The following is a 22,878-nucleotide window of genomic DNA, read 5'->3' as shown; positions in this document are numbered from 1 at the left end:
GGAATGCGCAGCATGACATGTAACTAGCCGGACAACAGTACACATGTCAAGTAGACCAGTTATGTTAAACTCAGTGAACAGTAACCAATGTTATTGCATTCTATCATAGCTAGTTTACACAGGTGAGGCTGCTGCTTGTTTTTGTGAGAACAAACCATTGTTATCACGAAATGTGAAGTAACATATTTGATAAGCAGAGAGAGAGAGAGAGAGAGAGAGAGAGAGAGAGAGAGAGAGAGAGAGAGAGAGAGAGAGAGAGAGAGAGAGAGAGAGAGAGAGAGAGAGAGAGAGAGAGAGATCAGAGAGAGAGTGAGAGAGAGAGAGAGATCAGAGAGAGAGAGAGAGTGAGAGAGAGAGAGAGAGAGAGAGAGAGAGAGAGAGAGAGAGAGAGAGAGAGAGAGAGAGAGAGAGAGAGAGAGAGAGAGAGAGAGAGAGAGAGAGAGAGAGAGAGAGAGAGAGAGAGAGAGAGAGAGAGAGAGAGAGAGCTTTGTGCGATGGTCTCAACGCACGTTCACTAGAAAAGCACCAGGGACATTTTTTACATTCTTACAATTTACAGATTCGCATACCAACAATTGTTAGTGCAACTTCAGGGTGCTTCCTTTATATTGAAATGCGCACAATATTATTATATTCAGAGGAAAAGCAGGTCATGTTTTCTTACGTCTTGCATCGACAGATAATAGTTATAGAATGTTGTAGAATGCTGGAATTAATTCCATAAATTTTTCAGATTCTAAGTTTTATATATCAAAGGGTTGATTAGGCAGTCTAGTGGTTGGTTGAATTTTGGGCTGTAAATAAGGATACTTTTGAAATTTGAATACCTCTCAATTATGTAATGGCATGGTGTTAATTTGTTTGATGATTCTAGACAAAATTAAACAATCATATTCATAAAATTACAATCTTTCGTAAAAAAATTGGATGATAATTAGCCATTGGTACGCATCTTCAAATTAAGATAAAACAGTAAAGAAAATAAAAACGGGTCTTCACAATTATTACGACATTCCATTTCCTTAAATTCATTGCCGGACCTTGGCGTGAAAACTTTAACCCGATAAAACAAATATCTATTTTAGAATCGATTAAATTAATTTAATCAGGTTACATTCGTTACATTGCAAGGGACTGGATATAATATTGCACCCTCGTTCATTGACTCGTTTACTGCAATTAAATAGCTCTCACTCATCAAGTATCCATAAAAATCTCTCGAGATTTCTGTTACCACGATCTCAACCGCGAATAATACCCGCCCTACGTCACAACGCTCCCTGTAGTTAACTTTACATATAATTTAGTTCCGGAGAAATAAAAGGCTAACCTCCGGTAATTAACTTTCTATAAAATTGTTGTTCCGGAGAAAAAAAATGAATTGCTGATCATCCCATGATACAAAATACTGGGGACAAGAAGACTTTTGATTCTTAGGAGGGAAGGATCATCCAGACTGCTGCACGCGCTCTCCGTTCTAATGTTCTATTTTCAACCTCTACTACAGCCGTGAATCATACTCTAAATATAGAACTGACTGCACTCAGCACGGGGACAATTGTGATGAAGGAGTAATCGATACAGTTATATCAGGTGGAGTATCTATTATAGATACGGAGCCAATAAGATCGGATACAGTACGTGGGGGCGAAGGGAGGGGTCCGAGAAGCAGTCACCTCATCGTTAGGAGGGAGTGTGGTAGAGAGGATATTCACCAACGTTCTCTCCCCTCCTCCTGGAGTCTACAATCGGGTTATCAGCTCAGAGAGAGAGAGAGAGGAGGGTAACACTACGTGTAATAATACCCAATATAGCTGCTCGTTTTACTGAGCGCAGAGTGGTGTGATAAGCAGCTTAGCCGCATGACGGGGTAATGATTCAAAGCGCCTACAGCCACCAGGCAGTTTCACCATCATCACTACACGTGAACTACCCTGTGAACAATCGTTTTAGCGTGGGGGGCTCATTTGATGACGGGCACGGAAAAGAGATAATCGGGTTTGCGGAGAGAGACAGAAAGAGAGGGCATTAGCCTGCCGTCAACTCCCCCATATAATAGTATTGGTGTGAGTACCCACTGCTACTCTCACTCTCTATTATGTGCTCTTCTATGGTGTGCTGATCACTCAGGACAATGTACCTGACTTAACGTGGGTGCTCCAAATGGAGCGGTTAAAATGATGACTCCCCCACAAAGTATTCCGTGTAAGCCCGGGAGAACAGTGTACAATAACGTACAGGTTATATTAATTGGGCCTGAAATCTTGGTAAAAGTAGAAACTGAATGAGATCAGCGATTGAGTTGTAATGTGTTTGGGCTACCTGGTATTAAGTTAAATATTTTTCGTTTCCGGAAACAAAATTCAAATTGTTGGTATATCACAGGAGCGTCATGAAATATTGTGGCGGCCTAGAAATATAGTTATCATTTTCCAGAAGTACTCTACTCAATGAAGTAGGTTTTCTTTACTCTAACAACAGTCGTGTCCTTCATCAAAGACATGGGATCCGATATCCTCAGATCATAATACAATTTTCCGACGAATTTAACACATCCGCAACATCACACGGATAATAGTATAATCGCTATAAATTACAAACAATAAAACAGTGTAATTATTATTAACGAGAAAGTTCGATAAAATAGTTCTGTCTGTAATCTGCACAATTCCTCTGCATGTACCGCAAATTGACCGCAAGTACCGCGTATCTTGAACCGCGTAATCTATCTGATCACCTAACGGCACGAGTGAGTCTCGCGCGCGCGAGCGTGCACGTGCTGGATCATGTGTGCGGTACCTCTCCGCACAATATCTGATAAACATTAGACGAGAAGAGCGAGGTGGGATCCTGTTTAGCTCTTACTTTTCATCTGGAGTTTCTCCTGCCATCCTTTACCCAGACTACGAGTGAAGTGGTCCTCTACCGAGGCGTTCCTCTGTTGCTGGATTGTGTAGGAACCGTCGCTGTTTTGGGGCGCTTCGTATTTAGAGCCTGAGAAACGTCGGTGTTAAATTCATGTTCTTTTTTGAGATATATTTTAACACGGCTGAGACGCTAGAGAGAGCTATAGATCATTACTTATTGAAAAATATAATGCCAGGCTAAAATTACTTATTACACGCGTTGCTATTTTTAGTATACATTTTCCGGGCACCACAGTTTTAGCTTTTAGTTTTACCCATTTTACAACACTTTTAATACACCGAGACAGAGAGAGAGAGAGAGGAGAGAGAGAGAGAGTGAGAGTCCTTCAAGTATTTCCGCATTACCCTTGCATATTAACATAATTGCGCGATAATGGTTAAACGTTTCAGCCGTTACACACAAACATACTCAGTCAAGCCATCTGCAGTAATTAATACCAATACCAACACACTGTGTTTCACTATATTATATGAGCTGATACCCCGCACACCAGTACCTTTCTTACAAATATCTCATTTCATTTTCTCGGGGCCGATGTTAATCAGGGATTATCCCGTAAAAGCTCACATAACCAATCTAGCGACGGTGTCAACAGATCTTGCACTGTGAGCAATGTGACTAGTGACAGTTCTGCAGAATAATGCAGCACAGTGGTGCACGGTGTTATAATGTAATGGTTCGCTGCCCCGGTAATACTTAATGTTTAAGTTAATAAGATCCCACATTACTTAATGAATTTATCGTATCATATTTGATGACGATGAGATTATTTAGTATGAAGCACTCATGACTTACAGTCCGGTGCGATGCAGTGACAAGGTTGTTACGTAAACTAATACTCCAACTACTTAACCTATCCTACTGCTACTGAAATCACGGGTTTGTAGATACTGGTAATGATCGCTCTACATCTGACCACTGATTGCAACATATATACTGACTGATCCAGTTGTAAATAGTCCAGTTGTACAATAGTTGTAAATATAGTACAATGGAACTAACAATGAAACTAACCCAGAGATTTCCTGAAGTGATCGTCCACATCCTGACCGGGCGTGTTTGTGTAGGGTCCTCTGTTGGTTCTGAAAAAGGGGATGTGTGAGATAGTGTGTGTAGAATAGAGATAGTGTGTGTAGAATAGAGATAGTGTGTGTAGAATAGAGATAGTGTGTGTAGAATAGAGATAGTGTGTGTAGAATAGAGATAGTGTGTGTAGAATAGAGATAGTGTGTGTAGAATAGAGATAGTGTGTGTAGAATAGAGATAGTGTGAGTAGAATAGAGACAGTGTGTGTAGAATAGAGATAGTGTGTGTAGAATAGAGATAGTGTGTGTAGAATAGAGATAGTGTGTGTAGAATAGAGATAGTGTGTGTAGAATAGAGATAGTGTGTGTAGAATAGAGATAGTGTGTGTACTATGTATTATTAACACGAGATAGCAGAAAGTTACATGTTACAAGGAACAAGGTATGTGTGTGTTTCTGTGGCGCAGCAATTCTCTGACAATTCTCCCAATAACTGGTAGTTTATTTGAAATATTTGCAATACCACACAACACACCCTGCAATTCTCAACATATTTTACATACAGTTGGTGTGTGTAGCGCAACACGAGTAGAGACCTTCTAGGGTATCCCCACCCTTGATAAAATATATAAAGAAATATACCCTATATCATCTCCCCCGCGTGCACTGCGTTAAGCTAAATCTCGTAGTAAAGTAATTAGAAAAGAGAAAGTATCACGTGTATTTCATATCTCGAAAGTGCTCCTTGCCTGAGCTGTACACTAATTTGCAGAAGAGAAATCGGACACTGCCTTGCCAACAGGACATGATAATGTCAAATGTGTATAATATGTTGCATGTCGTCCTCTGATATATATATATATATATATACTGATAGCACTCATAATGCTGCTACCCCGATAATCCGATATAGCATCTTATCGTTCACTCACTTTGTAAATGTGTCAGTCTTTAACATATTAAGTGTGTTGTGGAGTATGTAACGCAAAATCAAGTACTGGTAACATCTAGAGAGAGACAGCACAATATATAATATCATGTGAAGGTTACAAAGTTAGGGAATCTCTAGAAAACACAAGAAGAACAACTCACATGTTGTACTTGATGGGATTTGGCTTGATGATGTTGCGAGAGAAAGCAGAGTTTTGGGACTGAATACATTTGGTGTTCTGGTTACTGAGACCTGAAGAAGGGGATGTTACATTTGGAGTTCTAACCTGAAGATGTTTGTAGTATATTGGCTGAGAGTACTGGTATTTTACAGTATAATTGGCATATCACCTGATATCATTGCACTTGTTGTTTAACAAAACATTTCACACCACCAGCTCGTACTTTCCTATTAGTTGAACACAGGATTACAACCGTCAACAATTAACAAGCACAAAGGATTTTGGACATACCTTTGAATCTGTCGCAGAGGCATGTTCTATTGGCGTTCCCACAGATTGTACACTTGCTCATTCCTGAAAAATGTCAGCGCTGGTTAGTACATGGTGGGATTATACTGTGAGCGGTAGAAGCTGAACGAAAATGGGCTAAATATAGAGTGGCGTGAATGTTCTTGTGACAAAAAAGGAAAACGCATGTCGACGGTGTGATAATATAAGTTAGTGACATCATGTTAAGTAGAGTTACAAGTGCATCTTAAATTTATATCTAGTCAACTTGATATTAGATCATCGCCCGCTGAATAGTTTGTCCTTCACTGTTTTCAGAAACCATTGAACGGTCATTTTGTATATATTAACGTTTATGTTAACGATGATTCTGAAATCGGAGGGCATGAACAATCACCTAATAATAAAAATATAGTTTACAACTATTAAAATATTAAATTCTCACCGTTTTTGCCGTGCTCCTCTGACATCTGGACAAGGGAAGCTGCTTGTGACAATAGCTCCAAAGAGTTGAAACTGCTCATATTACGTGTCCTTTTGTCAGAATAGCGGATTTATAAAAAGCTAAAAAATTCAATCATAAGTTAGTGGCCATTATATGCAATAAGTTCTTTATAATTCAAATGATTTTACATTTTATAACGGTTTAGCATAACACATTTAGCAACATCCAGGAATTAGATTTGACATGACTGGGGCATATTATAATGATGGCCAAAAAGCAAGTCATGTGCTAGATTCTTGGCAATAAAACCATGAATCTGATAACAAAAACCCAGTGCATTTGTTAACAAATTCAGTTTTAAAATGAAAGCTTTCTGCCAAACAATTTTCTAGACTTCTTATTTTGACCTTTTTGTTAAATTGTCAGTCAGATCACTATTTAAAAGCTACTTTTTAGCTATTCGGAATAGTCAAAGGACATACTGTAAAGCTACTGACAAGTAACTAGGTAAGTTTGCTCACACACATTTTTGAATGAAGATAGCAGTAGACAATTCAATAATGACCCCTTCTGGAGACACAATATTGTGAACATAATATGCTAACAACTTGTCTACAAAGTGCACTCTTTAATTTGTCCCCTTTATTTAAAATTAAGCAACTGTAAATAGAGACATAAAAATTTAGATTCTAAAGTAAATCGATTAAGCTTAAATCTTTAATCCTGTTTCAGTTGACATAGAATAATTTGAACTAAACAGGGAGCACTAAGTGTATTGATTGCCACTGTATCCTATATCTGGAACGAGTATCTTTAACTCGTTCCAGACTTCATCTGGATCGACCTAGGCTAGGCAGGTATCCTATATAATCAACAACGTAATTCTTAAAACCAAATAGTATACAAAACTAGGTTATAAATTAAAACCGACTTATAAAATGTTCTGATCAAAAACTTTTTGTGGCTCACGATCATTATCCTCTTTTTACTACTTAAGGAATATGTTTTCGATTTTAATATATTCTGTTCATAATCAAATTCTATCTTTTTTGTTGAGCAATAAATTGACAAGATATTAATCAGCACTAAATGGGATAACATTCACGATAATTGGCTTAGTATAATTTGAGCCTAATTTATGATTAAATTCTGTATAATGCAATTACCAAAAAAATACCAAAACCAAAGCATGCAGCCATAGGTCTAAGTTCTAACTTATAAATAGATATCTTGATCAAATTAGACGTTATAAGTCTAATTCTTAAATCATTATACACTGCATTGGGATATTGATTTATGATTTGGGAGTGGGACTCTGGTTGATGATAAATCATGACCTTCTTGAGTGGGAAACATTGATTTCCCCACCCCTTTTTTTATCAATGATCTTTCAATAATATAATTTTCTAACTTCGATAGTCTATAGTATAGCATTAAGTGTTATATCGATTTCTTAACGTGCTTGATATCTCAATTTTCGGTGAGCTAGAGATCCTATTTATTTATGAAGTAACTGGAATCAAGGCCAATATTTGCTTAAAGTTGGACGACTTTTTAAAAAAATAGTTACAGATTTTAGTCTTAATGGTTATCAATTATTCAAATATGCAAGTTCATGATAATACATTTTTGTTTTTTTAAGTAGAACATTATTACATTTTATAATCAATAACTTTTAATCAAATAGCAAACATGGTTATTATTTAGTCAAAGAATGAGTGAAGCTTGCAGGTATTATCTGGGTTTATTTGAGACAAAAAATAGTGACAACATAAAAAATCTTGCATTTAATTAAAATTCTAAGATAACGAGGATTTGTAAGGCGCCAACTTTTTGTTAATTTCTGGGAACACTACTTGCAAGCGAGGGAATATACACAAAAGGTGAGGTCTGGGAAACGCTGCATTCAACAAATAAGGAATTAAGATCCTCTTCACACAAAGATCAAGGTAACATTAAGCCTTATGATGCCTTGGTAGCTTGAGTGATGCAAAATGTTAGAAACAATCAGTGAAATAGGAGCATCTCAACATTAATCACAGAAAACATCTAAGACTAATTTTCAAAATTGACCTACAACGTGATGATGATGAAAATCTAAATATTATAGGCTACAATGAGCATTTTAGTAACATATAGTATGAAAGATCTGAAATTATAAAATAAAAACCCTAAAAATATTTACACCCCAAGTTAAAAATATAAATACTTTCTTTTTAAAAACACTATCAAATAAGGTGGTTGATCAGTCACTTGTGACATTACGACGACGTCGTTATATCAAGTCAAAATATTCCCCAAAATAATTTAAAGACGATTCCCGATCGAAAACGTGAAGACTGAAACATATATATAACATGTGATTAGTCACGTAACAAATACAAAATAACTGTATAATGAGCGTTTTCACACTGGAAAAATTTCACTGAAAGTTAACATAATATGTAAGTAAGTAAGTAAGTAAAAAAATGCAGTTTAGACACATGTGTTAAGACTGGATAAATTTACTTTTGCAATTTTATCAATTAAAGTCATTATATTATTATTACTATACGATACAGCATATATAAACTTTTCATACTGGGCTCCTCAGAGGAAACAAAAGTGCACGATTAAGAAATGGACCAATACAGAAAGGTTCACAAAATCCTTATACCCAGTACCTTCCGTGTAAAAATAAAACATTGAGTGATAATGTAAAGGCACCGAAAGCACATTACCCAAATTGCGCGCATTGCAGTAACTTCTTTTAAACTTCATGAATCGAATTCAGATTTTTTTTCAGATTCAATATATGCATTATATTTATAAAAATCACTTGGAATACTTTTGAAAGAGAATAACATGCTCAAATTACATGCTACTATCTTATTTCTCCGTGAAAAGAAAAAGCAAAATAGCGTAATAAGCTTTTGTCGATGTGCCTCGAAAGTGACTTAAACATTTAACAATTAAACTAAACAATTCCCCGTTTAATTTTTGTCGATACAGTGATACACTCCAACTTGGTGCAGCTGAATCAAGCTAATAAAACAAATTTTTTAGTGAAACAAATTTAAAATGTTATCCTTTATTTTACAATCATAATATAATAATATTTAAACCTCCGTTTTGAAAGTTTTAAATTTTAATATATATATATCCACATTTCTATTTAAGGTTCAATTTATGTATAAATCAATAACTGGCCGCCAAAGCCGCGCATTCTTGAAAACAGGATTATTTTGTTTATAGTTATACAACAAAGTAAATTAAAAACTATCCGTAGTTTTTAAAAATAAATTAAAATTTTACCTAAATCCAAAGCCAGATTTGTAAAATTTATTAATAAATCATAATATATCGTCAATTCTTAATAATAATAATTATAATAATATTATATAATAATATTATATAATAATATTATATAATTTGACCAAAACCCATAATCATGGGTAGAGTGTACCGCTGCCAGTGTCTCTCTTTTCCAAACAAAAGGAAATGATATTAATTTGAGGAACAGTCCGCTAATGCAAATTGATACCGAGAATGAAATCGGTCGCTCGCTTTTTCAAATCAATAAGCTTTATTACAATTCGTGAGCCGTGATCGGATGGAAAAAGCGAGCGACCGATTTCATTCTCGGTATCAATTTGCATTAGCGGACTGTTCCTCAAATTAATATCATTTCCTTTTGTTTGGAAAAGAGAGACACTGGCAGCGGTACACTCTATGGGTGGATGTCTCACCCTCGGGTGAGACATTCTTAGAGAAACACAGTTTTCTCCTAGAAACGTTGGTTGCTGCTATTCGTCTTCGGCCGGCCCCCCGACACAGTGCCCGACCCAAAAAGTCCTAGTACTCGTCCGGTGAGGGTATCTGCAGATGCTGCACGCCATGTCCCCAACACCAATACTAATGCAACCCTCACTACCCCCAACACCAATACTAATCCAACCAACACTACCCACCCAAACACCAACAACAAGAACACCAACAAACAACGAAATAAGACACAGAGAGGTGCAAAGCGCCGGAAAACCACCGCTAAAACTACGAAAATAACAGGTAAAAATCATTATGAATATTACTCTGTTACACAAATTAACCTTAAACGCAAGTACAACGCTTGGAAAACCCTGCTGGTGAACACTCACGGCAGGAAAAATCCTATTGTACTTGCGACTGAACCATACACCAATAACAAAAACCTTATCCCACCTATTAGCAAAGAACTAACCGAGTATTACTACAAAGCCGGGGACATTAGACCCCGTGCCGCCATAGTAATACACAAAAACCTAGCTGTAAAAAGCTGGGAACTATCGCAATTCACAACCCCGGATCAAGTAGCCATTAAAATTCAACTTAGCTCATCAGAAGTCATTCTGGCAGCTTCGTACATGGATATTAATGGTCCAGCTCCATCACACGAAACAACACCCCTAGCCAAATATGCTATTGACAACAACATACCGCTTATTATAGGCTCGGACACTAATTCCCAACATACCCTTTGGGGAAACAGGTTGTGCAATAGAAGGGGGGAGGAACTCCTTGATTTCCTCTCGTCGCTAGGGCTCTCCTGCTCCAACAAAGGTTCAACACCAACATTCCTTAACTCACGAGGTCATAATTCCATCATTGACCTCACTATCACCAACCAACAGGGGGCTGAACTGATCAGTAACTGGCACGTTAGTGATCTTTACTCAAACTCCGATCACAGATATATCATGTTCGACATTACTTCTGGTCCCAAAAAAGAACCAAGACAAATACGCCTAGTCAAGAACACTGACTGGGCGAAATTTGACGAGATTCTTTACAACAACAATGATCTCCACAACACATGCGTTAACACACCACACGACATTGATCACAAAGTTAACACCATTAATACTGCTCTCCGAACGGCCTTCGAGGAGGCATGTCCCATTACTTACATCTCCAGCGCTGTCCGAAAACCACCCTGGCTAACTCGAGAAGTTGAGGAAGCACAGAGGGGTATAAGACGCAAACTCATCACAGCTCGTCGAATCAAAACTGATGCTTCATGGCTCGCTCTTAGAGAAAGCAATAAGCAATACAACAAGATCCTGTCGAACTCCCAGCGCAATGCGTGGCGGAAATTCTGCGCAGACACTGAATCGGTTAAGGAATCTGGCAGGATGAACAAGATTCTGAAAACCTGTACTGACACCAATAACAAACTTGAAGCCGTTTATAAACCAAATGGCGAACTCACCAAAAACGCAGAGGAGACACTGGAGGTCATGACACAAACCCACTTCAGGGAGAGTGTCACTGATCCGCCAGTTCCGCCTCTCTGCCCCTTACCCATCTCCACAGACTTACTAGACAAAATCTACAGCCCTGAAAGAATCGAAAAGGCTCTCCTATCCTTCGATCCCTTGAAGGCTGCAGGACCTGACACTCTTAAACCTATCATATTCCAGAAAGCCTGGGCTCATATCAAAGACATAACAAAAAACATTATGACAAAAAACCATGAAACGCAACACATCCCAACTTTGTGGAGGGACTCTCTTGGAATCTTTCTCCCTAAGCCTGGAAAAACTGACTACAACAAAGCTAAGTCATTTCGAACGATCACTCTTTCGCCTGTGATGTTAAAGTTGCAGGAGAAAGTGATCTTATGGCATATGCAACATGACCTCAACATAGCTAATGATATCAACAAACGACAATTCGGCTTTAAGAAGGGCTGCTCCACAGAAGCGGCACTTCATAAAGTTACTCACACCATTGAGCGCAGAATAGCCAAGAAAGGATATGTCCTAGGTGTCTTTCTAGATATAGAGGGCGCCTTCGACAATGTCTCGTTCAAGGCTATCTCTGAAGCAGTCAAGGCCACGAAAGTGGACTTGGCTACAGCACAATGGATCATCAACATGGTAACCAATCGATTCATCACACTAAATCATAAGGATAAGTCGAGAAGGGTACGGATCAGGCGAGGTTGCCCCCAAGGAGGCATTCTCTCTCCTTTTCTCTGGAACCTGGTAGTCGACGATCTCCTTTCCTTTACCGCAAAAGACATCCCGGGTTACCTGCAAGCCTTTGCGGATGATCTGTTGTCTCTAGCGGAAGGGGATGATTTAGACATCATCTGGGACCGAACATGCAAAACTATTAAAACGATAGAAAATTGGTGCAGAACCAAAGAGCTATCTATTAGCGCCCTTAAAACTCAGATAGTCATGTTTACCTGGAATAGTAAGTGGACTCTAAGACCTATAACAGTTGGCAACAACATTATAGGTCTTTCCAAGTCTGCTAAATTTCTAGGAGTGACCTTGGACAGTAAACTCAACTTCAATGAACATATCATCAACACCACCAAAAAAGCCACGGCATCCCTCATGCAATGTCGAAGAGCTGTCGGCCCCACATGGGGTATGAGCCCCAAAACATGCAAATGGATGTACACGGCTGTCATCCGTCCAATCCTATCCTACTGCTGTAGTATATGGATCAGGGCCACTCAAACGGACTATAACGCGAAGAAACTCAAACGTGTTCAGGCATTGGCACTCAGAATGATGTCTGGTGCCATGCCAAGCACACCTTTTATCGCATTGAATCACCTCACCGACACTTCTGACATCATACTGTTCCTGCAAGGCGAAGCAGCAAAGGGTGCAACCAGGCTACAAGCTTATGGCAGCCTCACTCTTGAAACTATCGCTTTCAGGAAGGGAACTATCAAAAATCATACCACTATCAACAAACAATTCATGGCAGACCTCATTATCCCACCTAGAGCAACGAGAGACCTAACTACACCAACCATGATGCTGGGACGGCACTTCACCGTCACAACTCCTGGAGCCGATACCACTGAATATAGAAATTCACTTCAAAACACCATCGACAACATTACCAGTGAAACGATCACCTGCTACACTGACGGGTCACTCACAGACTCAGGATGCGGGGCTGGCTATATCATCACAACTGACAACAATAACACCACCCTTGAAGAAAGATCATTCAAGCTCCCTGATTATTGCACTGTATACCAAACAGAGCTCACCGCTATCATTGAAGCTTGCAAATATCTATCTACATATACCAACACACACATCATCATATGGTCTGACAGTCTATCATCTATTCAAGCTCTCTCTGCACTTTCAACGCGGAGTAGAACTACAAGAGACTGTTACGACTCTCTTAATTCACTCGGATCCAACAACACGCTAGATATACGATGGATTGCCGCACACATCGGATTGTGGGGGAACGAAAAAGCAGATGAGCTGGCCAAGCTTGGCACTATCAGCGAATCCACTTTGAGGTGTCCAATTCCACAATCCTACATCAAGCGTCAAATCGACAACAAAGTCAACAGACTGAATCATGAAACTTGGTCAACTGACGGTCCCAGACACACCAAACTGACACTCGGCCACAAGCATGCCAAAATCATCAAAAACCTCAACACTACACTCAGCAACAACAGACAAGATTACAGAACTGCAGTTCACCTCATCACGGGTCACTGCGGCCTAAATAAACACCTTCACACCATTTGCAAATCAAACACCAGTGCTTGTCCTATGTGCGGGGACGGAGAGGAAACTGTCTCACACTTCCTTGGACAGTGTCCGGCTATTGCCCAAATTAGAGGTCAATATTTCCAGGACTACTACCTCTCTGTCAATGACATATTCGACAACCAACACATCACCACAATTGTCAATTTCACAAACCGCACCAAACGCTTAATTGTGCCGGAAGAGCTGGATCAGACCGGGGTGACTTAAAGTATTATCTCATATGCTGTCTCGTCTCGTTTTACTCTTCCAAACCCAGCTGGCATTTAAGCGTATCATTTTGACTCATATAACATCCTACACCACCCTCCATCAATCACTCTGATCTCACCGGCAACCTTCCCCAAGGTTGCCACACCCCAGAGGTAGGCAGAGCATCTCAATGCTATCCTCTCGTGGGCTATCATGGCCCAGCCTCTCAAAAAAAAAAAAAAAAAAAAAACACTCTACCCATGATTATGGGTTTTGGTCAAATATCATCTCTTTTTGATTATAATGTCAGGATAATTTACACAGCTAGTCGAAACTTCATTAACAAGGAGGTAATTTCGACGATTTCGAAATTTTGCCTTTGAAAACGTTTCCTTGTGTTTAGTTAGGTATATCTGTCGATAACCGACTGAATATGGCACTTTTTACTCATTCAAGTTGGCATTAAATTCATATATAATGCCATTTAAATATCGTGGAAAGCAGAATATATTCGAAATCACGAATGAGCAAAATTCTCACCTTTCGCACGTGCAAACTTTGAGCGGACGTTGCGTGCGCATACAATATTGAATCACCGTAAATTTTTGCATAGTGGTATTTAATATATAGTTTGATAAGCATGCAAAGTTTCAGAAGATTTCAAAAAGAACTTGGATCACAACGGGACTCCAAAGTTGATAAAAATCGTGAAAATCAAAATTTTTAGTGATTTTAGCTATTTTAAATCAATTTGGGCGTGTCCCCACGTGTGCAACTTTTCGATTTTTAACTTTAAAACTAGCCTATAACACAATTTACACCTTTAAGAAGCAAAATTGAGCTCCACAACCCAAGGGATGCAGATGGCCCAACACCAGAGAATACTAATTCACAACTTTTGTGTTTTTATAAAATTATTCTTCAAAAAAGCACTAACTTCAATAGCAAATATCTTTATGAAGGAGTAAGGTAGGAAACTTTTCCGGTAGATTTTTAGAATGCTTGAACAATTATCTAAGATGAAAATGTCCTCAGATTTTGAGTAAAATTACTCTTTAATGGTGTAAAATCGATTTGAAAAGTTGTTGTTTTGTCAAAAATCAAGTTTTAAAAACACTTAAATTGATGACGTCATCAAGTGATGATGATGATGATAAATTATTTTTTAATATAAAGTAAACTAAAGTATAAACGATTATCTTTAAAACCTGTGGTTCTAAATGACTGTATCTTTTATACTTTTGAATCTACGGACACTTAAATGTAGGCTACAATTGACTGCAAAAAGCGTCTATACCACTATACTATACTTCACGACAATCTGTTGTAAAACAGGGGTTCCAGAAAACCCACTTCCCGATACTCCTGAAACATGAAATTTTTTTTACTGTCGACTTGGACAAGGTCTAGACGCCCTGCAAAGTTTCAGATCTCTAACTCAATTTTAACATGGTTTTTAAGGCACCTGAATATGGCGATTTTGGGTTTTTTACCTAATTTCGTATAACATGCTGGCGCGTATTTTGCGCAAATTTCTTAAAAACCTCCATATAACTATTTCTTATTCCTGTCATCTTTAACATTGAATTAGAATGTTTTGAACTTAAATGTATCTGCTGAACTACTTTCGAAAAAGTCTTAATGCCTGGAAAACAATAAAGGGGATATAATAGTATAGGGGGTAAATAGTATTGTGAATATAAGGGCGACGGTAATGCTTGCCAGCATTGTGATAATATTTACTATTTATAATATAATAATATTTACTATTTATTTAATATTATATAATAATATTTACAATGCAACATTTCATTAATTTATAAACAAGCGTACTTCAGCCCCTGGGCGCATAAATTCTTGGTTGACGATGTCAACCCATCGAGATCGTTGCTCTGCGAAGCAGAGCAAAGATCGACGATTGACGATGCAAAGCAAGAATGCTAGTTCGCGCGGCGCGTCGAATCGGCGAAGTCCTCCAAATAAATTAATAAAACAAAAGTTTTTAATAAAACAAAAGTTAAATTTATTACCAATTATTCAATCAATACATATCATAAATTCTAATATTGGAAACACAATGCAGAATGGATGTCTTAAACTATAATTTTGTTGTCACTAATAATCTATTTACTTTCAAAGTTGAAATTTAGTTAAGTATGAAATGCCACCACATCATAGTTAGGGTAAAATATAATTCTTAAAAATTTTAAAATTGAGAAGATTGCTCTATGACTTAAAATTTAAAATTTAGCAAAAGATATCTAATTTTTAAATGGTTGGTTACAGTTTATGACAGTACTGGCATGATCAATTTTATTGTGGCTGGTAAAAGGACCCAGTTGCCTGTAAGGGCTTTACCGAACCCCTGGGGACCACAATGTGATAGGATCAGGCCAGATGTTTCTATGTAGAGCAATTTATTTATTTCGGAGCTATGGTTACGTGGTATAGCTGGTGGTCATGTTTAAAGGTCAGTTTATCTTTGTGTGCTAATTATCCATCCAGATGCTTAGTGATGTGAGTAAATCATGCCCTTCTACAATATATAACGTTTAACTATAAATTTGTTTTTACCACAGAAACTGTGGCACTAAGGTCAAGAATTAAAAATTTGTACTCTCATTGATAGTTAAAGCGTTTTTTTCCCCAGCACTACTACACAACAAAAACCTGTCGGCCCACCGAGGAAACACAGTCGCAGAACAAGGAACCCAATTGTGCTCCTCTATTCTGCGATCGTGTGTATTTACTATAAACTAGCTAAATGCAGTTAGTAAAATTTTCTGGAATCATTAAAGTCGTTTGATTAGTTTATGTGTCAAAGTAATGTCCATGATAATCATATATTTGGATCCCCGGTGGGCAAACACTCGTCCCAAAGGCTAAGGCAAACCTTTCAATGTTTCACCATACGAAGTAAGGAGATTTGAACACATACTCAGCCTACAACTCCACCCATGGGACGAGACGTCGTGAGCCCCAAAATATATAGCATATACCCAGTCAGCAAACACTATACACAACATACATACGATAACAAACAATGTATAATGCCATTACTTCATTTAAAAGAAAATATATCTGCTATCTAATTTTTTTTTTAAATTGAAGAATAAACCTGAAGAGAGGAGAAGGAGAGAGGGGTTTGGGAGAGGTAGAGTAGGAAAACAACAGGATCCTGTGCCGCAGGATTTTAAAATTTGTTGTATGATGATTCGTTTTGTGTCGTCTCTTAGATTAATATAGGTCTGATACCCTTGTCATGGTTTTTTGCAATAACACCGTGGTTTACTCATATGATTATGTTTACTAAATCAACCTATTTCAATGATAATTCATTTGCATCAAAGTTGTAACTGCACCAAAGTTGTCGGTCATATTTAGATTGTAGTTCTAACAAAGATTTCTTAAGATTATTCTTGAATATACTGATGGGAGTGGAGAAGTCTATTTCACTTGTTGACTTACGGCAGTGATTCCAAATACTAGTTGATTGATAGATGAATAGTGAGGATGGAGTGGGTGGGATGAAGTAGTTGTCTCGTCTTGGTGACCTGTTGAATAAAGAGAACATTGAGACTGGTGATTGGAACTTATTAATTTTAAACATTTCCAGTAAACAGTGCAACTTATGAAGATTGTGGACAGTCAGGAAGTTATACTCGTTACAGATTGGTTTACTGTGTTCTAGTTCAAAGAAATCTTTGCCTAACATCTGCTTGATAACTTTACCGGTCTTATCCCTAGTGATAGGCCTTACTCTGGCACATGTTTTGAACTTATTGAAGTATGCATCATTATCACCAAAGAGAATTCTTATGCATTTCTTTTGTGTTTTAAATATGGCTTCTAGTTTATTATTTGATACACCTCCCCAAACAGATATTCCATAACATAGGTGTGATTCAAAAAGGGTGTGGTACAGGTCCTTATATAGTTTTTTAGGTACACAGCGTCTAATTCCACATAGTCTACCTATCTCACATTTCAATTTACGGTTTAACGCTCTTAAGTGAGCATCCCAGTTCAGTTTTTGGTCAATAATGACTCCAAGAAACTTAGTTTCCTCCACCTTTTTAATTACTATATTATTTAGTGTCAGTTCTAATTCATTGGTGTTTGAATCTGGTTCATTTCTACAGTTCGGCTTAAAGTGGATATAACAACATTTCTTTATGTTGATATGCAGCAAGTTACTCTTCATATACTGATGAACAAGTTTAAGAATTTTATTAGCTTTGCAGTAAAGTGTTTTTATACATTTATCTACAACAAATATGTTGGTGTCATCGGCAAAAAGTATAAACTTACCTAGGTCTGATACTCTGTATATTTCATTGATGTAGATAATGAAAAGCAAGGGACCTAATACTGACCCCTGAGGAACACCAAATATTACAGACAGTTTTTCGGATTCTTCTCCAAGTACTGAAACATATTGCTGTCTATTAGAAAGGTAACTGGCTATCAATTTATTTGCAGTCCCTCGAATTCCATAATCATTCAGTTTTTTAAGCAGTTTATCATGACAGATTGTGTCAAAAGCTTTACTTAAATCAATGAAGATGCCTAGTACGTGATTTTTATCTCTTAAAGATTTTTCAATGTAGTCGACAGAGAAGTTGAGTGCATGGCTTGTCGAGTGATTTTTTCTAAAGCCATATTGATTTTCATATAATAATCCTTGCGACTGAAAGAAACTGTAAAGCCTGGAGAATATGATTTTTTCAAGTATTTTACCGAATATCGCTAAGGTTGAGATAGGCCTGTAATTTTCAAGAAGCTCAGCATTTTCTTTCTTATATATTGGACTTATTTTACCTACTTTTAGGTCGTCTGGAAAAAATCCCTGTTGCATACATTCGTTGTACAATACCGATAGTAGTGGGCTAATTTTGCCTGATACTGCCTTTACTATATGTACTGGTATGTCGCTAGCCTTGCCATTCTTAAGTTCCGATATGATCTTAGCCACCTCCTCAGGTGAGCAGTCATGTAGATATATATTAGCTGTATTCGATTTAGGTAAGAAGTCACAGAAACTTGGAAGCTGATTTATTTGTATCTCTCCTAGTTCTGTGTAGGCTGCATTAAGGTTAGATGCTAGGGATACAAAATACTTATTGAATTCATTAGCTATAACTCTGCGATCAGTTATCTTTTCATTGTCTATGGTAAATATAGGTCTGATATCACGTTTCTGTTTGCCACGAATTTTATTTATCAGTTCCCAGGTTTTCTTGGAATTTCCCTGAGTTTCAAGAAACTTGTCAGAATAATATTCAGATACAGCTTTTTTACGAACCTTTTTTAGAGCCTTTCTATATTCTTTGTAGTCATCATAACGGTTTCTTTTATTACAGCAGATAGAACACAGGCATGTGCCCCCTTTTGTGTCAGTTTCGCCTTGTTTACACTTAACTTTCCTGACTTTCGCCCAGTCATCATACAGCCCATGGCAGTGGTTTACTGAGGCTATAATCCCGCCAGTAATCCATGGGTTGTTCTGGATAGTGCGCTTAGTGGTTTTGGGTACAGCTAGTTTGCAGGTTTCGTCAATGCTGTTTTTAAAGATATCATGAAAGTTAGTAAAATCTATAATTGGTTCATTGTCTAGTTTGTTACCCAAGACTTCAGCAAATTTATCAGTGTTTGATTTACAATAGTCATAATATTGAGTGTGCTTATGAATATTTTTGGTCTTGCTAATTTCCCAGTCAAATATTGTAAATATAGGGAGGTGATGAGATATGTGATCAGTTATGACTCCAGAGGCAGTAACAGAGTCTAGGTCATTTGTAATGATGTTGTCGATGCACGAGGCATTACATCCAGGCTTTTCATGAGTTGCTAATGATATCAATGGAAAGAAGCCTCTACTAAATAGGACATCTTCATACTGTGCAATAATGCTACTGTGGTTACTATCATGGAGATTAATGTTAAAATCACCTGCAATGTGTGTATGTTTTGGTGCTTTATCAAGTATTGACGACAGTTCTTGGAGAGCTTGCTCAGCATTGCCACTTGGAGGGCGGTATATTACTCCTATAGAAGTAGAATTTCCTAGACTACCTATAGTTACAAAGAGGGTTTCTAGATTTTCTGTTACTTGTGAAAGGTTGTTATTTTTGACAGCATTGAAGGAGTTCAGGACATATAGAGCTACTCCTGAGCCTTTTACTTTCCAGTCGAAGGTATCTTGATAGAAGCTCTCATAGCCTGTGAGTTCGTACAAGTTTTTCATTTCAGGGCCTACATTCGTTTCAGCAAGACCAATTACAGAGAATTTGTTAGTAAACCTAGCTATTTCAATTGCCAGCGAGTCAAAGTTTGTTAGCAAAGGTGCGGTTTATGTCTTTTACAGAATATGAGTCACAGCTTTCAAGTACCTCAGAGATTTTACGTATTACATCATCTGCATCAGTGTTGTCATCATTGTCATCATTCAGAAGCTTAAATGGGTTATAACGGTTTACTGCTAGGTGGATACAATTATTGCAGTACAAGTCAACTTTTTTATTTTGTTTGTCACTGGTGTTAAAACATCTAGAGTGAATGGGACAATTACAGTGGTAGCATTCAATTATAGATTGACCTAAGTAAATACTTTTTAGACAGTGGGCACAGACCTCTTTTTTAAGAACATTCATGCTGGAGGCTGATAGCCTTCAACATGAGGCTGTCCTCCGGCGGCATGAGAATAAAGTGTTGAACCAACCTTACCGTCCCTCCTCCCCCTCTTCCTCCTATCAGTCCCTCCATGCATCCTAACAAGGACAGTATTACGGATTAAAGTAGCAAGTTTGGCCACTCCCTTCCAATTAAGGTGCAGGTAATCCGTTCGGCCATATCTGTCAAACTCCCTGGACAAGGTTAGGCAAAGTAAGCCAGTGTTATTGTCAAGGAAGTCATCAAAGCCATCAACGAACTGGACACCAAAGTTTTTGGGGAGTAGCTCACGACGAATAAGTTCTATAAAGTAAAGAACTTTCCTATTTAAATCAGCATTTCGAGTTGGTAAAAGAGGACAAAGAAATACTTGGGCAGTTGGATTGGCCTCTTGAATTTGCTCAATCTTGAATTCTAGATGACTAAATATAGCAAAAATTTCACGCTGAGATTTAACAGATGGTCTTCTAACATCATTTATACCACACATAATAACAATGTTCTTGTATCCACATGCAAGATATGGGTTAATGTCATCTATTGTAGGAGTCCAAACATTCCGACCAGGCAGCCACTTACCAAAGCTCCTTTTGTGATCCTCTCCAAATTTCATACCTGCTCCATTTGAATCAGAGAAGATACAAGTACTGGCACGATTCTTTCCATCTATTGATCTGAAGGTGAAACTATATCGTACTGCACCAGTGACTGACCCCTTCTGGATAGAGTGCTTGTAGTGAGCCTGACTCCTTCTGGTCATCCTGTAAACTGATCTTGGAGTACACTTGTGCGTGTGAACTGGGTTGTTCATTTCAGTAAAGAGGACTTTGCATTCACCTCCAATGGAAAGAGTCAATATGCTAGACTCTGGATGTATCACCGGTTCATTGTCTGAATGTTCAGGCAGATAACCCTCGCCTTCTTCATAGCGGTTGATCAACACGCTATTCATTACAGGGTTTCCTTCTGCACAGAACTCCTCATTGATTTTCAGGACAAGTGCAGCAATTTTATCAGGGATCTCCACGGTTTTCTTATTCTCATCTCTGGATCCGCTATACTTGTACTTCTCTCCAAAAGAACATACTGAATGCCCATTCTCCTGACTGAACTGAAGAGATTCGCAGTATTGGAGAAGGTCTGATTCAGCATCACTGTCGATGAATTCTTCCACGGTGTCTACCACAGGTTTTTCCTCATGTTTAAAGGTGGTCTTTGATAGAAGGTGCTTATCATTTAATGCAGAACCAGATGATGGCTGATCATGAGGAATTGTCGTCTGTTGGGAAGATAGTTGGTCTAGAGACTGCTTGATTCCCTTCAGTTCAAGAGAAATATGCGGTTCCTGCCGAGTATGTTCATCAAGCTGGTCTATGATATCATGTATCAATTTCTCAGTGTCAAGCTTGGGAGCAGTAGATGAGACAAGACCTTTGGTGGAAAGATCTGTGATTTGTTTCTGAAGGTCTTTAATAGCCTTTTTGACACCACTTACATCTTCACTTAGTTCTCCTTTACAATGGTCTTCTATGTTTTTGACTCGGTTTTGATGGTCTTTCAAACCATGTTCATTGGTTAGCAGGTGTTGCATGCGGCGCGGCCCAAGCCGCACACTCACGTATTATTTTATACTTTTTAAGCTGTCAATGTGTACGTCTAAGTTGTAAATGTTCATGTTTTGTGTAAACTGAATCCAATTAAGACTAGTGACAAGGATAAAGACCCAAGTACGGCTTTTCCGGACCCCTGTGGACCCCTGGTCTAGAATACGCTCTAGTACAACATTGAATATTTTTATCCATATATTAATTATTAACTGTTATATAATATACTACGTCATTTGAAAATTATTATCATTAATCTAACTGTCTTGCTGAGGGGAGGAGTAAACGCTTCACATTAAAATACTTACAACATACAAAATCTAAAACCATCAACATGGTTAATTAATATCATGAACAATTTGGTATAAATCTATTTCGTAGTAATATCTTCACATTTGCTTTATCTTAATATTATAATGAAGTACTGTAGGATACATTTCGAGAAAGAAAGGTTGGTCCAATTATTTTAAAAATTAAACAAAAGTCCATCAGGGACTCTGTTGAGTCGAAAAAGGTACACGGCCGATGTCTGGTTGCTGGTGCTGCCAGGCATTTATTGATCAAGATGTTTTGTTGTATTGGTTTTTGATGATTCTATTGTTCATGACTAATCAAGTTCTAAGTGGAGGTATAAAGTGACTAACTGCTGCTTAAGATAATTCGTCATCTGATCATGTCCAGTATAATTTTTTTAAAGGGGGGACCCTCAACCCATGTAGCTGAGACACCTCACAGCAAGTTGACCAAAGTGCAGTGGCTCTTGCTTGTGATCAGTTTTCTTTAGTTTTGTACTAAATTACTGATGTTTTATAACGTTTTAATGGGGTGTAATTTTGTTAGGTAGGTATTTAAAATTATTAGTCTTTTGGAAATTGAAGTTTTGATCTTTACTATTTATTGTTAATAAAATGCTCATTGCAGCCAGTTATTTTAAGATTTTCATCATCATCATCATCATCATGTGATCAGTGCATCAACTACCCGCCGAAGCGGTGTGTTGGGAGTCCCCCCTGGGATCATTTCGTCCGTAAAATTGTATATAATGATTAA

General features: G+C 37.8%; 2 protein-coding genes across 2 annotated transcripts in view; one reads left to right on the top strand and one right to left on the bottom strand.

The window, feature by feature from the left end:
* LOC134815342 (ubiquitin-like modifier-activating enzyme ATG7) overlaps positions 1 to 22,878 on the top strand; it is a 78,935-nt gene that overhangs the window by 51,823 nt on the left and 4,234 nt on the right. The window lies entirely within an intron of this gene.
* Positions 894 to 22,878, bottom strand: part of LOC134815344 (uncharacterized) — a 40,010-nt gene continuing 18,025 nt past the window's right edge. The window contains exons 2-6 of the mRNA XM_063823868.1: positions 5,799 to 5,919; positions 5,357 to 5,419; positions 5,046 to 5,136; positions 3,943 to 4,010; positions 894 to 2,994 (exon numbers count right to left, since the gene is read on the bottom strand). Coding sequence (XP_063679938.1) covers positions 2,855 to 2,994; positions 3,943 to 4,010; positions 5,046 to 5,136; positions 5,357 to 5,419; positions 5,799 to 5,877 — 441 coding nt within the window. The 5' untranslated portion in view covers positions 5,878 to 5,919 and the 3' untranslated portion in view covers positions 894 to 2,854. The remainder of the gene's footprint in view (positions 2,995 to 3,942; positions 4,011 to 5,045; positions 5,137 to 5,356; positions 5,420 to 5,798; positions 5,920 to 22,878) is intronic.

The sequence above is a fragment of the Bolinopsis microptera genome, chromosome 5, assembly GCF_026151205.1.
Source record: "Bolinopsis microptera isolate Bmic1 chromosome 5, MBARI_Bmic_1.0, whole genome shotgun sequence".
In the NCBI taxonomy this organism is placed as follows: Eukaryota; Metazoa; Ctenophora; class Tentaculata; order Lobata; family Bolinopsidae; genus Bolinopsis; species Bolinopsis microptera.
This window is presented reverse-complemented; position numbering and strand designations above follow the sequence as displayed.